Raw genomic sequence first — 20939 nt, 5'->3', positions numbered from 1 at the left:
TCTCATCCTTCCTGAAGCTAAGGGTGAGTATCAGCTGCCAGTTGGAGAGCCGTGGTGTAGAGCCACACTTCAGCAAGCGGGGAGCGTAGTTCATGGTTTGATAGAGCTCTGGCTCTGACCTTCCTGCTCTGTCACCTTGGACAAGTCACTTCCCATGAGGCCTCTATGTCTTTATCAATAAAGGCCCCCCTATGTGGCTATGGTGGGTATCAAATTAATAATACATTAGTTGATAAATATTTGTTGTCACCTACATCCTAGGGGTTGTTTTAGCATTAGAAATAAGCTATGAATAAGACAAAGTTCTTGCCCACAAGGAGTTTCCCGTCTGTCCAAACACACGTAGAAGGGACTCAATAAATATTTGCATACTGCCTGACTGGCAGACCACCACCATCCTTGAAACGGAGGTGCTTCTGTAGGGTGTTGGTCTCGATGGCCCTGAAAGAGGCTGCATGCATTCCTTCCCAGTCAGGAAGAGTCAACATTTAGGTGGCATGTTTCACCAGACTAGGGTCTCTTCCACTTCTCTCATTTGAGAAGCAGAAGTGGGAAGAGCAGTTTACGGTGTTTCCAAGAAGTCAGAGCTTGGGTTTCATCATGTCATGATTAGTAGAAGGTTCTATAAACGGATGCTCTGAGCACTGGAAAAAAATATTCTTAAGATGAGCTAGAAATCATATCTAGAATGGGAACCTTATCCCATTCCAGCCATCAATTGGGCTAACCTATTTAACACCCGTGGGAGAATTGTCTTCTCACTTCATAAACAAATACTTAAATCTTAGAGCACAGAATGCTGATTCAAATGCTATAAAATTTGCATGGAAGGCATATTAATCAGCAATTAATAACCATTAAGGCTCAGTAAGAAAGAAATCAAACTGTATCTAAGTGCTTTAAATGTTTTTCTCTTCAGGACCGTGTACCTTACTCTTTAGTCAGGTAATGTTATCCTCAGTTTTCCTAACCAAGCCTTCTGGCTTTGTTTTTTTCAGAAGGCTGTGATTGTGGGGGAATCTCCGTCGGGCTCTCAGGCCTGTAGGAAACCCAGCTGGCGGGGAGCCACGGCATTGAGCAGAAGACCGTGCTCAGTGTATCCTGTGCATCCTCAGAGCTGGTGAGAGTGTTAGAATAAATAAACACCGTCTTAGAAGCGGAGTTTAAACCATAACCCTATACAGTACTATTTCTCCCTAATGTTGGCGATGGCAACAAAGACATTAACATCACAGCTTATACCAGCAAATGCAGCTGAGCACACAGTGCACATTCCAAACACAGTTATTTGAAAGGTAACATTGCCTGCTTCGGCACTCCAAATCAAATTTCCCAAAAGTGATTCTTGTAGTTCTCTAAGTGGTCTTTATTCCAAGCAAGCTCACCTTTCTCCTTAGTTCTGATGGAGAATTTATAACGCTTTGTAGGATACGTCCTATGAGCAATTTCAATGTGCTTTAGTGGGAGTGATATATAATCTCCTGAAAATTCACCCCTTAAATAAGTCCTAATGGACTCAGAGAACAGCAGTAGCTTAAGTGGATCTATTTAAAAAGGCTGAGTGGGTCAGTGATTGGGATGGAGATACCATTTCAAGTCTCCCTTCAGTTACTGATCAAAATGCATTGACCGTCTAGTTTGGCCATTAAAACACACACACGTGCACACGTGCACACATGCACCCACACACACCTCTGCATACTTCGCTCATGGAATCAACACTTGCTTTGTTCCATTTACCTGAATCCCAGATTTTATGACAAAAGAAAGGTGCCCGGCCGTTTTCACCCCTCCCTTGGAATCAGTCAGCTTTGTGCCGAGCACAAAGCGTTTACAACTCCTCTCACAGGGAAATTAATTAGTGCAGAGGACAGGGAGGCATTTCCCTGTCACTTTTCACAAAGAGGAAGACCTCTGTGTAATTTGCAAGGTGAAATGTGCCAAGTTCACTGCTTTAGATGAACCTTCAGTGGAGGAACGGCCTCTATCAGTAGTTACCAACTGATCCTTGCAGAGGCTGGCACTGATGCCCTATTCCGATCTCACTTGCTCTGCTCCTTACTTGCGAGATCTTTGGCAATTTCTACATATTCTTTGGGGCTGAGTTTCCTCGGATGAGAGGGGAAAGGGCTGACTACATTTGGGTGAAATATCTTTTCAGATGTAAAGTTCCTTGAGTTGTGATTTAGAAATATCCATGATTACAGCATCTGGAAGAAAACAAAGAAATTCTAGAGACCTTTTTGAGAAAAAAAAAAACTTTCTTCACAAAAAGTAAACTTAAAAAAATCACGAAGAGTAAAGTAAAAATAGCCAAAAATAGAAACCACCCAGTGTACACAGTAAAAGTGCTGAGAGAGCAAGGGGGTCACGCGCCTTCTGCCTTCTTTCCTTAGTCTTGGGCTGCGGGCGCGCACAGGTGGCGCTGGCTGTCCTGTGTACTAGCGCCATGCGTCAGGCGATGGGTGGCAGGTCAGACTCACTTTCCAAGTCTTTAGAGGCTCCAAATGCACAAAACCATTTTTATTTCTTCACAGCTACAATAAACTGGAAAGCCATCAAACACTGAATAAAAGCGTTCATTGGATTACAGAAAAATCTTACTTCCAGACCTTTAGATTATTGTGATTGAACAGAAGTCTGGAAAAGTGGGCTTAAAATGAACAATCACTCGCCATTCTAAAGTCAGCAAGGACTGGGCTGGACTGCGTTCCATCAGAAAGGAACTTACATTCAACATGAAACAGGTCAACCGAGGGACTCCACAGGCAGTTTTCCCCTCCACCTGTAGTTAAATGTTCTAATATCTTGATGTTTGTCAACAGCATCCTCCTGCCGGTGGGACTGTACCTTGATTTTCCCTTCTGTTTATTCCGGAGCTGACATTTTACAAGTTATTTAGGAACTGTTGAACCATGAAACTGTATTTCATTGTCAAAAATGCTGAATGGTGAAATAATAACTAGCTTTCAGTTTGCCTTTTTATTTGATAATCTAGTTGAGCTAATAATTTTGATGTGAACCAAGAGACTGTCTTTTCTGGGAAATAAGTTATTTCCCCCAGTGCCCACAGGTTTATGAATGTTTGAATGTAAATATATGAATATATGAATGAATTAAGGACATAAACATATCGCTGCTTGTTGTAATCATGCTCATTTTACTTGAACCACAATGTGGGTTGGGAATAGGTTCCTGAATAGAGCTCGTTTTCATGTAAATGGGATCAAGCAGTACCACTGGTTAGCTATTCAGGGAACCAGACAATGCCCCCCTTGCTGGAAGTGCTTCGGTAAGAATTTAATCCATGTCCCCAATATTTGAATTCTGACTCTTGCTTCATACTCCTGTGCCTAATCCAGATCTCGTTGATGGGAAATGACTAAAGGCTGGGGTGAGGCAAGTGGTCTGTTTCAGCGCGGCACTTATTTTTGGCACTTGGTATTTCAGGTTTCATCTTGGAGGTACCGTCTAAAGGAAGCTTTCTTTTCCTTCTCTGTGACATTGTAAAAAAACTAAAAATACCCCACTCCCCCAAGCTCCATACCCCTGCCCCCAAAAGCAGTATCCAGGTGGAAACTCTGAGAGAGAAACGCCAGAGCTACAGGATGTAAAGACCTCACAGATGCCTGGGCCTCACTGCTGAATGCACAGCACACCCAGTATAAACATCACTGCACTCTCTAAGTTTCTAAGCCGCTTACCCGTCCTGTGACCATGAAGACAGACCATTACCAAAGCATTTCTTTGGGAAATAATATTAGCATCGCAGTGAGAGTAGCCTAATGTTTCACGTTTCCTAATGGGAAATTATAAACAGGCTGACATTCTGGCACTTGGAACTCCAGGAAAAAAAACCCACCTTAATTCATGCATAGAAAAGCCATTTATAAAATGAAACTTGGTATATTTAGTTCATTTGAGTTCATAAATTCTCACAGAGCCACGAGATGTGCATGTGTTTGGAATGTGTCTGTGTGTGTGTATACATTGTATTATGTTATGTATGCGTAATGAGAGCCTGAAGTGAGTATGCACTTATGTATGCCAGCTCTGTGTGATCCTGTGGTTGGCCAGGGAAAAACAACTCTTTTCAAACATGTTGTGTGGCTATTTTTAACCCGAGAACATTAATCAGAAAAGAGCTTAAATCTTACTTCCTCTGCTTGTCTCTCTGGGACAAATAGGATGACATGGTGTGAGTGTCCATGTCACAAGGTATGAAAAAGACAAGCTGTTCTGATATTTGTGCAAAGGACAGATTTGATCTGAGTCTCGTGGCTCGACCTGACTCTCCCCACAGGATCAGAGCCCGTCCATGTGCGACCCTTGTCTGAACCTCCAAGAAGATGCTGCCCTCCTTCCCTCTTTCCCAAGCTCTCTGATCTGGCTTTCATGCTTAATCTGATCTAATCCTGCCAGTATTATCTTCATCTGTGCAATGAAACCTGGAGGATCTTTTCTCATATTTGGTGAGGAAAGGCATTTACTAAATTACTTGGCCAAATCATATGGTGAGATTTTATTTCTTTATTTTTGATTAGAGGAGGAATGAAATATTGAGACACAACATCAATGATTAATCAGAAATCTGTTCCTCCCTTCTTTGAAATAGGTTTTCTTACATGGGGTTCAAAGAGACTAAAAGGGCCATGGAAAACTAGAAAATCTCAAGCTAAAAATAAAACAAAATAATTTATGTTTTATTGAAAGGTGTTTATCAGAAGAAAAAAGAAAGCAAATCTAATTTCACCAGGTAGAAAAGTTACCCATTGAACAGTGTATTAAAAAAATAATGATAATAATAACGATAATGATAATGATAACAGACTTCCTGAAAATTTCATTCCATGCATTCAACTCTCTAATAAGGAAGAGAGGTACTCTCTTGTCTGGGTTCTGGATCTTGGGCTTATTAATATAATAAGTCTTCTTTAGAATCTGAACTTGTGTTTTCAAATCTGAAGTGTGATAAAAAATACAAACCTTACTCTTAACAGAGAAAATACTTGTAAATTGTCAATGTTTCCCCTACGCTGAAACAATTATCCACCATGCATAAAGAAAATACATTAAGATTAGTTGAAATAATCATTAATGTTCGATACATATTTATCCCGTAACTTAGGATCAGACCTTCATTAACAATAAGTAAATGGGGCTAAAAGAAAAGACGAAATATGTAAATTATTTTTAAAAAGCAGGCATCTGACAGAGACTTTACTATTACTATTTGCATAACAATAAAACGTCATTTTATACTTCTTGTTCTATGTATAATTAAATATTAATTAACTACACTGAAAATATTAAATAGCAAACATAGATTTTTAAGAAACGCTATTTCCCTAAGGATTTTCACAGATGTGCTTACTTGATGGAGCGTATACATGTGTGTGCACATCCGCACTCACAGGTCCCCTCATATCGATAGTCTGATCTCTCCTAAGAAGTAAGCTAATTGAGCTGTTTGTGTTGATAAACTCCTTTTTCTCCAGACTACTCCTCTCCGAGCCATAATTATTTGCAATTTGCCTAAGTCGTCCATTTACTGATACATCAAGCATGAAACAGAGGCAATTCCAGAAAATGGAAATGCTTCTCAAAATCAATCTTTGGGAAATAATGTGGTAGAAGTTACTGTGTGATAGAAGACTACCTTATAACTGTCACATGGAGATGAATATTAATTTGTTGAGGTTAAGGTGGCTTTGTGCTTCATTTGTTGGCTTTGCTTAGCCGTCAGCAAAGCAGCACAGCCCAATTACTCCAGCAAAGCTATTTTTTTCTAACAGGAGTTTCATGATTTTTATGTACTTACCAGTCAGCACACACAACCATGTCAAAATGTCCTTCCAGTTGAGAGACGTCTGTCTCATTATCCCATCGTAAAACGCTTGAGGAGAAAAAGATTTTAAAAATTATACCTAGGGGTTTTTTTTTTACTTTTGATTTTGAGCTATTAACATTATTTTTGTGGCACTTGAAATTATTTAAAAGGTATACACAAATTATTTCAAAAGGTATAATAAAAAAGTAGAGATGTAACTGTCTGTTCTTTTATTTAGTCTTTAAATCTAGAAAAGGAAGAATTCTCTGTTAATTGCAATAGTTATAGTTTTGCCCGTTTTTATAGGTTTTGGGAGACAAACTTGAGAAAAATATCTTTAACACAGCTGTTAGAATAAATCTAGATGACTGAGGCAGGCATTAGAACCAAAGCAACCCCCCCATCTGACTAAAATAAAAATTTGTAAAAATAAATGATGTGCAACTCAGTGTTTATCCATCTTGCCTGGCATGTTTAGCTGCATTTCTTATTAATGAAATGAGCAATCTGGCAAGATGGAAGAAAAGACTTTCACTTACTAGTTCTCTCTTTTTAGGCATATTTTAAAATTCACCCATTCTGACACAGCCTTCAAAAGAAGATCAAGTTGTAAACTCGCCAAAGATCTCAACTTTGCTAAAATTCGGGCCAGTTCTTAGTCTTTATCTTACCTGACCTACCAGCTTAGAACTCTCCCATGCACTCCGGGTTCATATATCCAACTTTCTATCTTAGTATTTCCCCTTGTATATCCAACAGACATCTCAAACTTAATTATGTCCAATATTAAATTCCTCATCATCTTTTCCCCAATTTCATTTCATTCAGTCTTTCCCATCTGTTAGTTCCACCTTTCCAGTTGCTCTGGTCAAAAACCTTGACGATATCTTGACTCTTCTTTTTCTGTTACATGCACATTGGCTATGCCAAGAAATGTAGTTAGTGCAAACTTTGAAATATGTCAACATCCACCTTCTCTCTATCTCCACTGCTTCCACCATGAGAAAAACCACTATAATCTTTCATTTGAATTTATTCATAGTCTCCTAATCGGTGTCTTTGCTTCCACCCATCACCCTACCATCTCTGCTCAACAGAGCAGCCAGAATCATTCTTTTAAGGCATATATCAAATCACAGACCTTCTCTTCTTCCTGCCTTGTAATGGCTCCTCTCTTCGCTCACGGCAAAAGCCAGTCTTTACAATGACCTAGAAGACCCTATTCAATCCAGTTACCCTGCTGACCTCCTTTCCTACTACCTTTGCCCTTAGTCTTTGCTTTAGCAACGCAGTTCTCATGATTTCTTGAACACACCAGGCATGCTCCTGCTGTAGGGTCTTTACATTGGCAGCTTCCTCTGTGCAATTGCTCTTCCTCCTTGGCTCCCTCTCCTTCTGGCTCCTTCTCTCAGCTCCTTCAAGTCTTTGCTCAAATATGCTACCTTCCCAAGGAACCCCTACTCTGACCCCTGTACGGAAAACTGCAATTGTTAATTCCCTCTCCAGTACTCCTGACACCCCTAAACCTGCCCTTTAGTTTTCTATAGCAGTTATTATCCTTTAATGTGCTACATAACTAAATTATTATTTTTGTTAATTCTCTCTCAGGTAGAACATAAGCACCATAGGGATAAAGATTTTTAAAATCTGTTTTGTACCATGGTGTATTTTCATTGCCTAGAACAATCCTTGACACGTGATGGCTGTTCAATAAATACGTCATATGAGTGAACTCCATATGACCAAGCATAGTGCCTGGCACACAGAAGGCACTCAAGAAACAGAAGTTCCTATATTAGGTTGTTCTCTGGACAGAATGGGTAGTGTAGCCAGTTATGCAGGCCCCTTAAAATGCTTTCTGAGGATTTCTGCTTTTGGCAAAAATGGATAACAAGCACCTCATTTACCCTACTGCCTGAAATACACCCCCCCGGAAATTACACAAAATACAGAAAACAATAGTTTTCAAGACCCTGAAAATCAGCAGAAAAGAATAGTAATCCTTGAGGAGGTGGGGAATGAAGTGAGTCCCATCACTGACCCATGCTGCTGCCTTGAGAGAGCTTCCAGGCCACAGCCCAGGGAGGAGGAACCAAGGCAGGAGCAGGTGGGTTCCCTGCATGAAGGAGATGGAGCTGAGAGTCTAAGGAAGCCAAGTCCACTACATTCCCAGTGTAGGGTGCTGGACTGGAGATCACTGCACAGAGAGAACATTCCAGAAATTGGTGGGTAGTCAGTCCTCTTGGAGTATTCTAGAGAGGACTGAGGGTGTATGTTGTATGAGGAAACTACTTGAGGTCAGGAAAAGAACCATCTGAGAGGGTTGGAGGGGACTGGGCCAGGGCTCACTCAGGGCCAGGAATAGTGCCTGTTCCCATCAGCTGGACTGGAAAGCTGGGTAGAGTCCTCAGGTGGATCTTGTCTCAGTAGTGGAGTAATTAGCCCCAGACTAAATGTTGCTCTGGTTCTACCTAACATATCTCAAAAGTAAGGCCCCAAAATATTGAATTATTTTGAAGTAACTGTGTCTCAGAACAGAACTCGAAAATATGTACAAGACTACAAAAACTGTCAGATCCTGAAAAGGTAAAATTCAAAATACCTGGCATATCATTGAAGATCACCACACATGCTGAGAACTGAAATAATACCACCCAAAATAAGAAGACAAATAGAACCCAATGTCAAGTCTGACGCAGGTGTTAGAATTAGCAGACACAGGAACTAAAATAGAGTCACAATGGTATTTACTATATTTAAAAAGTTGAATATAGATGAGAAAGGTATTTTCATAGTCCCAAACCAAACGAAAGATGAAAATGACAGTGTCTGAGAGAAAAAGATACATTGGGTGGGACTGACTGCAGAGCAGACACTGTAGAAAAAAAATCAGTGAATTTGAAGACAAGCAATAGAAACTGTTGCAACTCATTTCATCCAAAATGAAACAGACAATAAATAAATAAATAAAAAGAATATTATCAAGTGCGCTTTGGATCAAATTTAAGTGGTCATTATAACATACGGGGGTGGGCAAAAGTAGGTTTACTGTTGTGAGTACGAGAAACACAGAGTTTATCCTTTTTTTTTTAATTTTTTTATTTAATTATTTTTCAAGTACAGTTCTCAGTCTATTACTCCCATCCCATCCCACCCCCCATCCTCCCCCCTCCCTCCCATTTCCACCCTTCTCAGTTGTTGTCCATGTATCCTTTATATATGTTCCTTTAAATCCCTCCCCTATTTCCCCTGAAATTTCCTCCCCTCTCCCCCCTGGTCACTGTCAGCCTGTTCTCTATTTCAGTGTTTTTGGTTATATTTTGCTTGCTTGTTTGTTTTGTTGTTTAGCTTCCTGTTAGAGGTGAGATCATATGGTATTTGTCCTTCAACACCTGGCTTATTTCACTCAGCATAATGCTTTCCAGTTCCATCCATGTTGTTGCAAAAGGTAGGAGCTCCTTCTTTCTTTCTGCAGCATAAAACTCCATTGTGTATATGTACCATAGTTTTTTGATCCATTCATTTACTGATGGGCACCTAGGTTGCTTCCAACTCTTGGCTATTGTAAATTGTGCTGCTATGAACATTGGGGTGCATAGGTTCTTTGGGATTGGTGTTTTAGGGTTCTTAGGATACAATCCTAGCAGTGGAATTGCTGGGTCAAAAGGCAAGTCCAATTTTAGTTTTCTGAGAAAATTCCATACTGTTTTCCATAATGGTTGTACCAGTCTGCAATCCCACCAACAGTGGACCAGAGTCCCCTTTTCCCCACACCCTCTCCAACATTTGTTGTTTATTGCTTTGTTTATGATAGCCATTCTCACCGGTGTAAAGTGGTATCTCATTGTAGTTTTAATTTGCATCTCTCTGATAGCTAGTGATATTGAGCATCTTTTCATGTGTCTCTGGATCCTCTGTATGTCCTCCTTGCAGAAGTGTCTGTTCAAGTCCTTTCCCCATTTTTTAATTGGGTTAGTTGTCTTCTTAGAGTGAAGTCGTGTGAGTTCTTTGTATATTTTGGAGATTAAACCTTTGTCTGAGGTATCATTGGCAAATATGTTTTCCCATACAGTTGGTTGTCTTTTTATTTTAATGCTGTTTTCTTTAGCTGCGCAGAAGCTTTTTATTTTGATGAGATCCCATTTGTTTATTCTTTCCTTTATAGTCCTTGCTCTAGGGGACATATCAGTAAAAATGTTGCTGCGTGAAATATCTGAGATTTTCCTGCCAATGTTCTCCTCTAGGACTTTAATGGTGTCATGGCTTATATTTAAGTCTTTTATCCACCTTGAATTTATTTTGGTGTATGATGTAAGTTGGTGCTCGAGTTTCATTTTTTTGCATGTAGCTGTCCAGTTCTCCCAACACCATTTGTTGAAGAGGCTATCTTTACCCCATTTTATGATACTGCCCCCTTTGTCGAATATTAATTGACTGTAGAGATTTGGGTTTATTTCTGGGTTCTCTATTCTGTTCCATTGGTCTATGTGCCTGTTTTTATGCCAGTACCAGGCTGTTTTGATTACAGTGGCCTTGTAATACAGTTTGATATCAGGTATTGTGATCCCTCCTACTTTGTTCTTCTTTCTTAACATTGCAGCTGCTATTCGGGGTCTTTTATGGTTCCATATAAATTTTTGAAGTGTTTGTTCTATGTCTGTGAAATATGCCATTGGTACTTTAATAGGTATTGCATTGAATCTGTAAATTGCTTTGGGTAGTATGGACATTTTGATGATGTTAATTCTTCCAATCCATGAACACGGTATACGTCTCCATTTGTTTGTGTCTTCCTTGATTTCTGTCTTCAGTGTTGTGTAATTTTCTGCATACAGGTCTTTAACCTCCTTGGTTAGATTTATTCCCAGATATTTTATTTTTCTTTTTGCTATATCGAATGGGATTTTTTTCTTGATTTCTGCTTCTGCTGATTCATTGTTAGTATACAGAAATGCCTTTGATTTCTGGATATTGACTTTGTATCCCGCTGTTTTGCCAAATTCATTTATTAGTTCCAGCAGTTTTTTGGTAGAGTCTATAGGATTTTCCATGTACACTATCATGTCATCTGCAAACAGTGACAGTTTTGTTTCCTCCTTTCCGATTTGGATGCCTTTTATTTCCTTTTCTTGTCTGATTGCTGTGGCTAGAACTTCCAATACTATATTAAATAGAAGTGGTGAAAGTGGACAACCTTGTCTTGTTCCTGATCTTAGTGGAAAAGCTTTCAGTTTTTGCCCATTCAGTATGATGTTGGCTGTAGGTCTTTCATATATGGCCTTTATTATATTGAGGAATGCTCCCTCTATTCCCACTTTGCTGAGTACCTTTATCATAAATGGGTGTTGTACCTTATCAAAAGCTTTTTCCGCGTCTATTGATATGACCATGTGGTTTTTGTCCTTGCTTTTGTTTATGTGGTGTATTACATTTACTGATTTGCGGATATTGAACCATCCTTGCATCCCTGGGATGAATCCCACTTGGTCATGGTGTATGATCTTTTTGATGTATTGTTGGATGCGATTTGCCAATATTTTGTTGAGGATTTTAGCATCTATGTTCATCAGTGATATTGGCCTGTAATTTTCTTTCTTTGTTGTGTCTCTCTCTGGTTTTGGAATTAGGATAATGCTCGCTTCATAAAAAGAGTTTGGGAGTTTCCCATCATTTTGGATTTTTTGGAATAGTCTGTGAAGAATAGGGGTTAGCTCTTCCTTAAACGCTTTGTAGAATTCTCCTGTGAAACCATCTGGTCCGGGGCTTTTGTGTGATGGGAGTTTTTTGATTACTGCTTCAATTTCATTTGCTGTTATTGGTCTGTTCAGGCTTTCTACTTCTTCTTCATTGAGTTTTGGAAGATTATATTTTTCTAGAAATTTGTCCATTTCACCTAGGTTTTCAAATTTCTTGGCATACAGTTCTTCATAGTAATTCCTTACAATCCCTTCTATTTCTGTGGTATCAGTTGTAATCTCTCCTCTTTCATTTCTGATTGTGTTTATTTGTGTCCTCTCTCTTCTTTTCTTAATGAGCCTACTTAAAGGCTTGTCTATTTTGTTTATCTTTTCAAAAAACCAACTCTTGGATTCATTGATCCTTATAATTGTGCTTTTGGTCTCTATGTCATTTAATTCTGCTCTGATCTTGGTTATTTCCTTCCTTGTACTTGCTCTGGGCTGTCTTTGTTGTTGTTCTTCGAGTTCTTGCAGGCGTCGGGTTAGGTTGTTTGTTTGAAATGTTTCTATTTTCTTTAGGTAAGCCTGTATTGCTATGAACTTCCCTCTCAGGACTGCCTTGGCCGTGTCCCATAAGTTTTGGGTTGTTGTGAGTTCATTTTCATTTGTTTCCAGAAACTTTTTGATTTCTTCCCTAATTTCAATCTTGACCCATTCGTTGTTTAATAGCATACCATTCAGTCTCCATGATTTTGGGTGTTTTGGGTTTTTTCCTTTGGGGTTGGTTTCTAATTTCAGTCCCTTGTGGTCAGAGAAAATGCTTGGTATGATTTCAATTTTCTTGAATTTGTTGAGGCTCATTTTGTGTCCTATCATGTGGTCTATCTTTGAAAATGTTCCATGTGCATTTGAAAAGAATGTGTATTTAGCTTCTTTGGGATGAAGCGCTCTATATATATCAGTCAAGTCCATTTCTTCTAGAGTTTCATTTAATGCTGCTATATCTTTGTTGATATTTTGTTTGGAAGATCTGTCCATTTTTGACAGTGGGGTGTTAAAATCCCCTACTATAATTGTGTTGCTGTCAATATCTTTCTTGAAGTCTTCTAGGATTTTTCTTATATATTTGGGTGCTCCTATGTTGGGTGCATATATATTTATGATGTTAATGTCTTCGTGCTGGATTCTTCCCTTGAGCAATATGAAGTGACCTTCTGGGTCTCTCTTTATGGCCCTTTTTTTGAAGTCTATTTTGTCTGATATTAGAATTGCTACCCCGGCTTTTTTTTCTTGTCCATTTGCTTGGAAAATTTGTTTCCAGCCTTTCACTTTTAGTCTGTGATGGTCTTTTGTCCTGAGGTGGGTCTCCTGTAGGCAGCATATGTGTGGGTCATGCTTTCTTATCCATTCAGCTATTCTATGTCTTTTGATTGGAGCATTTAATCCATTTACATTCAAGGTTATTATTGATAGGGACTTATTCATTGCCATTTTTGTACCACAGTTCCTCTCTGTCTCTCTCTTTTCCTTCCTTTCCTTAAAGCAGCCCTTTTAGTATTTCTTGTAGAGCTGGTTTGGTGGAGGCATATTCTTTTAGACTTCTTTTGTCTTGGAAGCTCTTTATTTGGCCTTCTATCTTGATTGAGAGCCTTGCTGGGTAAAGTAGCCTTGGTTGTAGGCCTCTGGTTCTCATTACTTGAAATATTTCTTGCCATTCTCTTCTTGCTTGGAGTGTTTCCATTGAGAAGTCAGTAGCTAACCTTATTGGGGCTCCCTTGTATGTTACTTCCTTTTTCTCCCTTGCTGCCTTTAGGATTCTCTCTTTGTCTTGAAATTTTTCCATTTTAATGATGATGTGTCTTGAAGTGGGCCTCTTTGGGTTCCTCTTGAATGGGACTCTCTGTGATTCCTGGATTCGTGTAACTTTTTCTCTCATCAAATTAGGAAAATTTTCCATCATTACTCTTTCAAATAGGTTTTCTATCCCTTGTTCTTCTTCTTCTCCTTCTGGTATTCCTATTATTCGGATATTATTACGTTTCATATTATCTTGCATTTCTCTTAGCCCATCTTCATTCTTTTTGAGCCTCTTTTCCCTTTCTTGCTCTTTCTGGGAGATTCTTTCTACTGTGTCCTCCAACTCACTGATCCGATCTTCTGCCTCATCGATCCTGCTTTTCATTCCTTCTACTGTGTTCTTCAGTTCCGAAATTGTATTCTTCATTTCCTCTTGTCCTTTGGTGATAGTTTCTATTTCCTTTTTCATGTTGATATAGTTTGCGGAGAGCTCATGGTAGCTCCCCTCTAGTTTCTGGTAGCTCATTGTGAGCTCTTTGAATTTCCTGATAACTAGTGCTTTGAATTCAATATCTGATAGCTGACTTGCCTCTCTTTCATCTAACATTATTTCTGAGACTTCCACCTTTTCTTTCATTTGGGCATTGTTTCTTTGTCTTCCCATTGCTTATGAGACTCTTCTTGTTAGCTTCAGCTTCTTAAATTGATCTGTTCTGACTCCCTAGGTTTATGGTGTGAACTTCTGTGGTAGAATTCCTGTGAAATTCAGTGGTACAGTCTCCTGCAGGTATCTTGATGTTCTCTGCTTCCACCTACTCCTTTCTTTGTGTGTGTGTGATCAGCTGGAGGGGGAGGCAAAATGGTTTATGACAGCAGGAGAGTACTTTATGATATTTACAGTCACAGCTGGCAGAGAAGAGATAGAAGATCTTTAGGCTCTATATAGTGTTAACTGTAATCTTCAACCCAATTTGCCACCTCTAGGAAAGGATAGACCAAAGATAAGCCTCTTGTTGGGGAGGGAAGGCTTGTGAGTTGTATCTAGAAAGCAGTGAGGTTGCGGGTGGTCAGATTTTGAGGTAAGGTGAGAGTAAAGAATAGTAAATAGACGTAGCGTGTGAGCAAGTAGAGTTAATCACTACAGTAATAGAATTCAGGAACCTGTAAAGTGGGCTAAGACTGGAGAGATGTGTTGTGAAGTATTTACAGTGCTATAGAAAGCAACAAACAAACAAACAAACACACAAAAAAAGGGCAAGAGAAGTGAGGAAAAAGCAATAAGTTTGGGGTGAAATGAAGAGGGACTAAAACAGGAAAAAAGAAAGGAGAGGAACAGAGTACTGAAAGATACAGCAACAATAAAATTAAAAAATATATACGATTACTGAAAAAAGTTTAAAAATAAAAGTAAAAAACAAAAACAAAAAAACAAAAAAAACCCAACAACAAAAACTCCTTCCTTGTTGGTTTCAAACTGTCCAATCCGGTTTTTCTGGTTTCGGTGGGACCCCTCTGTGGACTGGGTTGTAGGCCCAGGCGCACACCCGCCCACCAGCCAGGCTACCAGACTGGGGTGCAGGCGCCCGCCCACCTGACAGGCTGCCTTGGTCCCACGGGATCTGGTACTGTCCTGTGGCTGGGTGAGAAGCAAGTCAAGCTGCCTTCACAGAACACCTCAGTCCACTTTCCAGTAAAAACTTCTCCAGAAAGCGTGCCTCTCAGCCCAGCCCAATCCCCAACCTGACTGGTTAGGACAATGCTCCTCTCAAATTTCCTGGGCTGGCAGGCTGGTGGGCTGGCGACCACAGAGATCGCAACTGAACACGGCCCCCTGTCCTTGCCACCCTCCCTGCACACCTAGGCAGACAGGTCTCTGCCACCCAGCCCCTCCTAGATGGTGAGGGAGGGAGCCAGCTCTTCCAGGGACCCCGCAGCCGGCCCAATCCTCCACTGGGTGCTGGGCTCCCTATGAGTCCTCCGTGGCACTGGCCACAGACGGAAGCCTCTACACCCCTAACACAGCGGCAGTGGCGGCTCTGAGGCGTTTTGGGCTGGCCCAGGGCAGCCGGTCCTGCCACTGCCGCTTTTGTCTTTACTCACAGTTGCTGGGCTCCCGCTGAGTCCTCTGTGGCAGACGCCCCGACGCTGGCCGTAGACAGAAGCCTCTGGGCCCTGGAAGCTGCGGCAGCAGCAGCTCCGAGGTCTTTACGCGCCGGCCAATGGCTGCTGGTCCCGCCACTGCCGCTTTTGTCTTTACTCACAGGTGCCGGGGTCCCGATGAGTCCTCTGTGTCAGAAGCCCCTGTCGCTGGGCGCAGGGGGAAGCCTCTGGGCCCCGACCGCTGAGGCAGCCAAGGCTCCAAGGTCTTTATGCACCGGCCAGTGGCTGCCGTTCTGCCGCCGCCACCACCGCTGCCGCTGCCCTTGACTTTTCTCAGGGTTGCCGGGCTCTGGATGAGTTCTCCGTGGCAGACGCCCTTGTCGCTGGGCACAGACGGAAGGAAGCCTATGGGCTCCAACCGCTGCGGCAGCCGCGGCTCCGAGGTCTTTACGCGCCGGCTAATGGCTGCCGCAGGTCTGGCCGCCTCCGTCCTTACTTGCGTCCCTGAGACCCCAAGGACCTCCAGAGGTCTGGTTCATCACTATCTCTGGTCTCTTATTTTCATAAGTGCTGGGGAATTGTTGGTTGGGGAATTGATTGCGCTGTTCTTCTTTAAATCTGCCAGGATTTTCCCCCAAGTGTAGGAGAACTGCAGTTGCTCCGTCCTACTCCGCTGCCATTTTCTCCCGAGTTTATCCTTGTATTATTATTTATTCTTGTTTTATATATTTTTCATACAAACAACTGTAAACCTACTTTTGCCCTCCCTATATATAACTGAGCTCCAAAGGGCAGAAGAGAGGGGGAAGAAGAAAAATACTTGAAGAAATAATGGTTAAAATGTTTTCAAATTTCATGAAAACTATGAAGCCAGAGATTAAGAAATTCCAATAAGTTCTGAGCACAAGAAACATGAAAAAAAAAATCCCAAGGCACATGATAATCTTGTCAAATTGCCCAAAAGCAGTGACAAAGAAAAAAAAAACCAGAGAATAAAAAGATACATTATATACAGATAAAGGTCTTCTATCTAGACTGTTGAGATGACATTTAAAAAAATCCCCTTTTCTTGTAAACTAAAACACTGAGAAAGAAAATCACACGAAACAGATATATGCCTTCACTAATGACAATGAGGCAAATGCCCTCGTGGCCACCATGCAGACAAAGAACCAGCACCTTGTCTGACTCCCAAGTCCCTGAACATGCTCAGTCCCAGTCACCTCCCCTTTCACTGCAATGCAACGACTCCCCAGCTGGCTGTCTGCTCTAGCGTCTCCCTGTTCCTCACGTCAGATAACTAAATTTGCCGGGACACACCTTTTCTACTTCTGTACCTTTGATTTCTCTCCTTCCCACTTTTCATGCCTGGAACGCCCTCTTCAACTGCTTTTCTTCCCTTGCCTTTTGTCTGCTAAATCACAGCCCAAGGGCCACCTTCTTCAGGAAGATTTCTCAGACTCCTCTACCTCGACAGTCTCTTTATACTTTCGTATCACGTTTAACTCTGTTAAAGTAGACTCTGTCAGATCCTGGTCACTGGGCAAGTGTCTATCTCTCAGCCAGGTATCTTGAGCTTCCTAAGGCAAAAAACCTCACTCATTTTGGTAAGCCCCCAAACAGCCCATCACAGGGTCTTACACATAGCGGACTCTAAATCACATTCTAATATATTGAACTGAATTATACAAGTTGGACTAGAACAGTGGCTAACTTAGTAAACTATTTGGGACAAAAAAGGTTACTCCTTGTTAACAAAATTAATTCCATACCCTTAGAGAAAAGTGTATATAAAACAGATTTTTTAAAAGTCCAGATAACAAAGCAATGCTATCCAAAAGATCCAAGTAACATTTCTGAATCTCCATTTTTCTCAGCTAGTCAGGAGTTAGTATTTCTAGATTCGGAAAGCACTTGTACTTGGCACAGGACAATTCTTCACTGTAGTGGACTGTCTGCTGTATTGTAAAACATATACCATCTCTGCTCTCCCCAGCATTAGTAATACCCCAACAAAAATCCCTATTACAGACCAGGGGTGGAGGTGGGCACATAGTCCCCCTCTGGTTGAGAACCGCTGGTGGATTATCCCAAAGGCCTCTTCCACCTCTGGTGTGTGGTTCTCCTTAAATCCCAACAATTAAAGGCTGTGCTATAACCAAGAAACTAATCAGAATGGCTGCCTTACTTATACATCCTCTTCCTTTTCCACGGCAATGCACATCTTCATTAAGACGACAATGTAGAAATTCAGAGTCCAAAGTGAGGAATAAGGACCTTACATGAAAGATAAAGTGAAACAAAACAAAACAGAACAAAAAGCACCTCTCCTAAGGCCAGATAAGGTAACAGGATGTCCAGAGAGTCGCCTTTGTGCTGTTCAGTTGGGATGTTAAACCGAAGGGCAGTCGAGGGATCAAATGAGCTTATCAAAGCATAGTCTGTGCCCCAGAGAGATCAGAATCCGGTTATTAAAACATCAGATTCACGAACCCCAACCCCCAGGGTGGTCAATTCAGCAAGGAACGTTCATTATTAAAATAAGCAAAACAAGTAATTCTCCTGAAGAGGGTCACGGACCACTTGGAGCAGTCCTGTTCCAGAAGATCTTTACGTGTATGGATTTGGACTTAGAATACTCTTCAGCCGTACTTTAGTTGCATGTATCAAACATCTTTATTTTCAAAAGGAGGATTTTTACAGAGAGTGGCCCTAAAGACACAATTAAGAACACTCTCTGCTGGATTGCTAAGGGAAGGAAGCAACAGCACGATGAACCAGAACAGGGGTTCAGTTATGTGCACTCCTTGAAGCAGATTATCTGGCCAGCTTCGTTGATTTTTACCCTGAAATTAATTTGCGTTTCCAGACCAGAAATAGAGCTTGGAGAAAGGGGAGGAGGAGGTACAATTGGGTCCCAATGAAATTTTTATCTCAGAAGATCTACAAGATTGGTTAACTACAGACAATTAGTTCAGTGTTGACTATGAGTCGGGTCCTGTTCTTTCTGTGTAAATACATGACATCTATGAAATACACTAAATACAGTAGATGGAACGGGCTTGAGTGACTAGAAATCCGAACACCCTGAAGGCAATGAACCACTGCAGAAACTCTCAGAGAGAACTCTGTGTCATGGTTCTCAGGTGAGATCTCAAGATCAGTGACATCAGCAACACCTGGAACCCTGTGAGACATGCAGGGCCTCACCTCCATCCCTGAATAGTCCGTGTGGGAACAAGCTCTACGAAGATTCTGGCACTACCGTTTGAGAACTGTGGCTCCAGCTTACTGCCTGTGTGTGTCTGGCCTGACTTTAAAGCTGACCCCAACCTCCGGCTCTGTATTGCTCTCTGCAAGTTAGCTGAAATAAACTTATTTCAGAGTCCAAAAAGAGGACAGATTTGCCTAACATTTGGACGCTGTATGTTGGGGACCAGTATATCCTATACTCATTAAGGAGAACTGAATAGGGTTTTGAGATGTTGGAAGAAAGGTACTCATTATTTTACTAATAATACTTTCCACTTCAAATCTCTCTGACTCTATGATTATGACAGCTGATTAATTAATATGGTGGCAAAACAAAGTGACAGTAAACATTTAGAATTAGTTCTAGTTTCATATCGAATTACAACTATGTGCCATTTGACATGAAATCACAAAATTATATATTGCTTTTTGGTGTTTCCACTTTCTTTTCTTTTTTTCCAAACTTTCAAACTTCTGAAATTTCAACGCAGTGCATTTTAATAAAGGAATTTCACACCAGTTTCAAACGATAACTTCTAAAATAATGGGGTAAAAATTCTTCTGATCTAGCAATGTGTTAACAACTTTGGTGGCCTGTGGTAGCTTGTACAAGAGATAAAAAAGCCTCCAAAATTTTTTAAGAAGCCAGTATCCCAGTGACATGAGACCCAGATAAAGTTGCATAAAAAGGTTATGGACCGATTTTACTGATGAATGTCAATGGGAGAAACTCAGACACTGCTGGTGGGAATGTGAAGTGGACCGGCCGCCCTGGAAAACAGTCTGGAGGTTCTCAGAGGATAAACACAGAGTCACCCTATGACTATGTACACCCAAAAGAAATGAGACTCGTCACAAAAACTTGTTCACAAGTGGACCCAGCAGCATTATTCATAAGAGACAAAAAATGGAAACAACCCAGATGTCCATAAATTTATAGATGGATAAATTAAATGTGGTATATCCATGCAAAGGAATATTATTCAATCTAAAAATTAATGACATCCTCATACATTCTAAAACATGGATAAACCTTGAAACACTGTATTAAATGAAAGAAGCCAGGCTTGAAAAGCCACATATTTCTGTATGACTCCATTGATGTGAAATGTTCAGAATAAGAAAATCCATAGAGACAGAAAGTAGATTAGGGGCTGTCTAGCACTGGGAAGAAAGGGTGGAGGGAATGGGGAGTGTCTGCTAATGGGTATATGATTTCTTTTGGGGCTGACAAAAATATTCTAAAATTGACTGTCACAGTTGTACAACTCTGTGAATGTACTAAAAGGCATTAAATGGTATACTTTAAGTGGGTGAATTATATGGTACGTAAATTATAGCTCAATAGAGTTGTTATTTAAAAAAAATCCCAGATAATACATTAGAATGCAGCAATATATTAAAAGAAGAATTAGTCCTGGCTGGTGTGGCTTAGTAGATTGAGCGCTCACCTGCAAACCAAAGGATCACTGGTTTGATTCCCAGATCAGGGCACACACCTGGGTTGCTAGCCAGGTCCCCAGTAGGGGGGGCACGTGAGAGGCAAAGACACATTGACATGAGATGATTCCCTCTCTCTTTCTCCTTCCCTTCCCTTCTAAAAATAAAATAAAATCTTTAAAAATAATAAAAGGAGAATTAAATTCCCATGACCAAGTGAGTAGATATACAGAGATACAAGTATTAGGACACCTGTTACTATGACCTGTCATACTTGAAAGTGAAATAAGAAAAACAATTTGATCATCTCCATACATGCTGAAAAGACATTTGCTAAAGTTGCATATTTATTTATGATAATTTTTTAAAAATAGGAGTCAATAAAAAAATTCCTCAACAAGCCCTGGCTGGGTGGTTCAGTTTGTTGGAGCGTTGTCTCATACACCAAAAGGCTGTGGGTTCAATTCCTGGTCAGGGCACACACTGAGGTTGCTGGTTTGATCCCAGGACAAGGTGCATACAGGAGGCAAAAGTTCAGTGTTTCTCTTTCTCTCTCTTTCATCAATAAAAACATGTCCTTGGGTGAGGATAAAAAAGTTCCTTAACAAGATAAATTTTTTAAAAATAAAATACTAATGTATATTTAGTGGTGAAATATCAGAGAAATAATCAAAAAAGTCAGTGTCAAAGATGCCTATTATTTATTATCATCCTGGAAATCTTTAGCCAATAAAATTGTAGAAGAGAAAAAGAGGTATAAGAATCAGAAAGAAGTCAAAATTGTCATCACTTACAGATCATGTAATTATTTATTTAAAATAGTCAAGAGAATAAATTGGCAA

The 20939-nt window shown here is 40.5% G+C and overlaps 1 protein-coding gene across 2 annotated transcripts in view; it reads right to left on the bottom strand.

Moving 5' to 3' along the window:
* CAMKMT (calmodulin-lysine N-methyltransferase) overlaps positions 1-20939 on the bottom strand; it is a 348130-nt gene that overhangs the window by 18606 nt on the left and 308585 nt on the right. For both annotated transcript variants that reach the window (XM_037066512.1, XM_037066511.1), the window contains one exon: positions 5822-5896. In XM_037066512.1, coding sequence (XP_036922407.1) covers positions 5822-5896 — 75 coding nt within the window. The remainder of the gene's footprint in view (positions 1-5821; positions 5897-20939) is intronic.

The sequence above is a fragment of the Sturnira hondurensis genome, unplaced genomic scaffold, assembly GCF_014824575.4.
Source record: "Sturnira hondurensis isolate 20B ecotype Veracruz unplaced genomic scaffold, ASM1482457v3 Scaffold0016663, whole genome shotgun sequence".
NCBI classification, from domain to species: domain Eukaryota; kingdom Metazoa; phylum Chordata; class Mammalia; order Chiroptera; family Phyllostomidae; genus Sturnira; species Sturnira hondurensis.
The sequence above is the reverse complement of the archived record's forward strand: the minus strand, read 5'-3'. Positions and strand labels throughout refer to the sequence as shown.